The following is a 4562-nucleotide window of genomic DNA, read 5'->3' on the forward strand; positions in this document are numbered from 1 at the left end:
TGTCGACTGTCTGTGGAGGCGGACGCTGTCAGTCATATAATCTGGTTTGTGACTGGAAGAAACTGGAAGAGATAATATTAGGATGGCGTGAGGATATTCTACAGTTACATTCAAAGCATGCAGGGTTTAGGGAAATAAATACGTTCTTAAAGTTTTAGGTCCATTCTTTCTCTATGAGGGATTTTTAGCATCTCGATCCACACTCCTCACCTGAAGGGGGCGGTAGTACCCACCATAAGTTGTTTGCCAACCACAGAAGAGTAGGTCGCCTTCCAAAAGTTTACATTGCCTCTTAGACTTTTGGCTCAACGTTCGGGTATGTAAATGTTTCTTGTTTCTTAAACGTCCTACTTTGTCCTTCAGATTTTGACGTTTTCTCAGTTTATGACTGAACAATACATGTGTTTCACTCGAATTTCTTTGGCCACTTAGCTAGGTAGCCTGCTAGCCACCCTGCTAGCCACCCTGCTGCTTCCTGTAAGGCCGGGGTGAGCTTGGTCAATGGCGCCTCTTCGCGTGTTGTGTGTGCACGGCTACCGCCAGAGTGGCGCTTCTTTTCGGGACAAGACTGGAGCTCTGAGGAAGCTGCTGAAGAAACAAGTGGAGCTGGTATACGTGGACGCGCCTCATTGTGTTGTACAAGGTGAGCTAGCACCGTGAAGGTGGCAGCAGTGTCACGTGGTAATGTTAGCCTGGTCACGCTGTACCACGTCATTTGATGCAATGTACTGATAAGTAATAATGTATTTGTATTGGAAGGAGCCAGGTATGCCAACAGTGTCCACAAGATGGCGTCATAGCTCCTTCACAGTGTCAATGGATTGTATACCTAGTGAAGAGGAGTTTGTTTACTGACTTGTGTATTTTTGCCTCCAGCCCAGGAGAATAATGTTGGTTCAGATGCGGGTGGAGATCAGGACTCCAGAGGCTGGTGGTTCTCGGACCCCCAGGCTCGGACCTTCAATGCACAGCAGCAGTGCGAGGAGAGTTCTGGTCTGGAGGAGAGCGTGGCGGCTGTAAGGGAGGCTGTGAAGCTCCAAGGTCCATTCGACGGCATCTTGGGCTTCAGCCAAGGCGCTGCCTTCGTCGCCATGCTGTGCGCTCTGCAGGAACAACACGCTGAGCCTGACTTTCACTTTCGCTTTGCCGTTCTGGTCGCCGCTTTCCGCAGCACCTGCACTCAGCACCATAAGTTCTACTCCTCTCCAGTCATGATGCCATCGCTTCACGTGTTTGGATTGGAGGACCGCGTCATCCCTGACCGCATGAGCAGGGAGCTCCTCCCCTGCTTCCAAGACCCACACATCCTCACACATCCTGGCGGACATTTTGTCCCGGCTGGTTCTGCTCACCGACAAACCTACCAAAACTTTTTGGAAGCATTCCAGTGAGGGAAACATTGGAAGGTAAACTGAACTCTAGTAAATAAATTATTTAATATCACTTCCTGTCTCCTGCTGATGTCATTCAAAATCAGTAGAGTTCACGATAAGTTGACAAGTTAAACCATTCACACTCGCATTCATACCTATGGACAATTTGGAGTGGCCAATTAACCTAGCATGTTTTGGAATGTGGGAGGAAACCGGAGTACCCGGAGAAAACCCACGCATGTACGGGGAGAACATGCAAACTCCACATAGAGAGCGGGGAATCAAACCCGGTTCAGGTTGTCAGAAGATGTTTTGGGACTTGTGGCTAGCATGGAGGCGACCAGAACGAAGTAACAAATTAACCTTGTTCCACCTTGTGTTGGACATTCAAAATCAATCAGGTTCTTGCATGAATACGAGTTAGTTGCAATGGCGACAGAAATGAAGGAAATAGTCCAAGTTGACATTTGACACAACCGCACGTAGCTGTTCTGTATCTAATTCAATCTAATCCACAGTGTTCTTGCTCAGGAATGATGGACAAATCCCTGGATGCTTGAAGATGTGGCTGGCGTTGAGTTTATTGGTTAAATGTGTCAAAACTTTATCCTCCTCAACCGTCTTCTGTGGGCTGGACTCCAAGATCAATAGGATGAGTTCTTGCTGGGTAAGGGACAGCTCATCATAGGAAGGATGGGATGATGATTGTGACTGATGGAGAGACAAAAATGTGTCAATCCTCTCATCCAGTTTCAATTCCAAGTGATGGCTTTGTTTTGAGCAGCCATTACGTTCTCTGATGTTGACATCCAGACAGATGGAAGGAATCACTGACAGAAAGTTCTTGGCTACATGTTAAATTTGGCCTTTTCTTTTAAAAAGGAAATTGTGTGTACTTTCTGGAAGTTTCTCACCTGGGCCGTGGAAGGTTGAAAGTCATGACAAGTATGTGATATGAAAGCCAACATGCTGGAATGTTGTCATGCTGGCTGTTGCCTTTGTTGTCTTCCTGCTTCCATCCAGCGGTCAGTGAGTCAGTTTCACCGTGCAGGCCTGTTTCCCCGTGCGCTGCTTCATGTGTGCAAGCCATGGCAACCAGCTGGAGGACACGTTGTTCCAGCATAGCTGAAGCATGTGCGTGTGAGAGCGCATGTTTGATCGCTTCCAGATGTGTGCTCCCTTCCGTCCATCCTCTTTCCCTGCGTCACGCCTCGCTTTCATTCCGATGACTCCAAGTACGTATGTCTCAGCAACACGCCTTCCCTGACTTGTCACACTCTTAACATGCTACATGGCGTGCTATATTGTACGCTACATGTTAGACTTTATATGCTATGTGTCACACTATGTTCCACTCACAGTTGATGCTTCCTGCTTGGGGCCCAATTCCATTTTGGGGATGCATATCGCACCTTCCACTGCTTGCTGCAATTATTGTACTGTATGTCCAATGTATATTTGTCCCATAGAAACCCCCTCCATTGAGGAAAATGGACACAAAGCTTTAACTGAGATGATGGAAGAAGACCGAGTTGGTGAATGCATCAAAAAGGAAAGAATATGGGACCGAGAAGTAAGCCCTGTGGAATCCCACGTTACATTGGCTCCAGTTGAACTGAGGCAAAAAAAAGTGACTAAACACTGAAATTTGTTTTGATTTCTCGTACCAGGCATGAACTTCCTGTCTGACATCACATGACCCTTCACCTAACGAGCCGTCACCACGGAAGAAGCGTCGCTGCTTCTCATCCTCCTCTCCTGTGCTTCCCTGCGGCCCTCACAGGCCTTGCTGCAGACGCAAGCGTGCACATGGTTTGGATCAGGCTGAATGCTCGCAGGAGGAGGAGTAGCAGAAGGGAGGTCCTACGAGGAGGAAGAGCGAGGGCCACTCCTGCCAGTAAGTTTTACAACAGAAGCGTGACTCTCTCCTCAGGAATCTCTTCCTCTTGTTACACAACAACTTGGAGATCATGGAATGAGACACAGAAAGGGGGCGGAGTCAAAGCCCCCACCCTCTCAACCCCTCCCAGGGGCTGAAGGATCACTTTTTCCTGGAGGGGAGAGGGGGCGTGTCTCCACACAGATGTCTTTTATTTTGATTACGGAGCATGTGTTGTTATGGGAGATGGTGAGGGAGGTGGGGCCACGCCATCCTGACTCTCTTATAAAAGAAGTCCGCTTCATCACACACACACACACACACACACACTGTGTCTTCACCTGCGACTGGTCCCTGTGGAATTATAAAGATTTTAACACCTCCACTTTTGGAATAACTCTTTTTCAGCACTTTGATGGACATGTAATGGAGAAGTTTGTATTGTGTGTGTGTGTGTGTGTGTGTGTGTGCATGCCCACTCATATGATGCTGCCTTGCTGTCCTGTGGTGTCAAATGGAGAGGGGGTAGGTCCAAGCTGGAGGTCTAAGTCATGTCAGTGCTCCTTTAGGCAGATTGTGTCATCTTCTGTACAAGTTCTAAAAGTTCTGCAGACATCTCAGGTCTGGCAGCCTGGGTGAAAATGAGTCATCAGAACCAGCAGGGAGGAGAACTGTGTGGTCCAGTCTGGACGATGGACAGCGAGGAGGGATGGCAGGGTGGGGGTGTCCTGGCTCCTAAATCCAAACACTCACAAACTGGACAGTGTTGCACAATTGTGTGACGTTCACAACATTTTTTTTTTTTTGGACAGATCAAACATAACTCGGGAGTGCGTGAATGTTTGTGGTCATAAAGTGGAACTGAGTTCTTTGGGGACTTGGCCCTGAGGAGGACTATGAAGATTTGAACACCTAACCAACAAAGCCACTTTTCCCTGTTGGAACATATTTTGGTAACTTTCAAGTGGCTTTCAGATGAAAATGGACTTCAAACGTCTCACCAGCATTAAGCCACCCGGCAGTCGGTCAAGGAAATGACTTTTTAAAAATGTGTCTTTGTGCACTCTTTAAATGTGATCCTGTCTGGTCAGCCCTGAACAGTAAGAGTTTTATGTGCTGTTAGTTCACAGCACATGAGCTTTTATTGTGCAGGGAGGCTGAGAATAAACAACATTACTTTTAAAATATACACTTTAAATTTGAATAATATTCTTACCATGCACCATTACATTTTATTCGATTTTTAAACAAATGTGTGTAAGTCCTGATGTTGTTGATGCCGAACAAAGTTTGTCTTAACCCAACTTCCA

The 4562-nt window shown here is 47.1% G+C and overlaps 1 protein-coding gene across 1 annotated transcript; it reads left to right on the forward strand.

Moving 5' to 3' along the window:
- On the forward strand, positions 1-1441 carry ovca2 (OVCA2 serine hydrolase domain containing). The gene is made up of 3 exons (XM_058087268.2): positions 1-316; positions 433-643; positions 877-1441. Exons 2-3 carry the CDS (start codon positions 502-504, stop codon positions 1389-1391), a joined length of 657 nt encoding a protein of 218 aa, XP_057943251.2. The 5' UTR covers positions 1-316; positions 433-501; the 3' UTR covers positions 1392-1441.
- The last annotated feature ends 3121 nt before the right edge of the window (positions 1442-4562 follow it).

Source organism: Doryrhamphus excisus, linkage group LG21 (genome assembly GCF_037039965.1).
Source record: "Doryrhamphus excisus strain RoL-2023G ecotype Guam linkage group LG21, RoL_Dexc_Guam_v1.1, whole genome shotgun sequence".
NCBI classification, from domain to species: Eukaryota; Metazoa; Chordata; class Actinopteri; order Syngnathiformes; family Syngnathidae; genus Doryrhamphus; species Doryrhamphus excisus.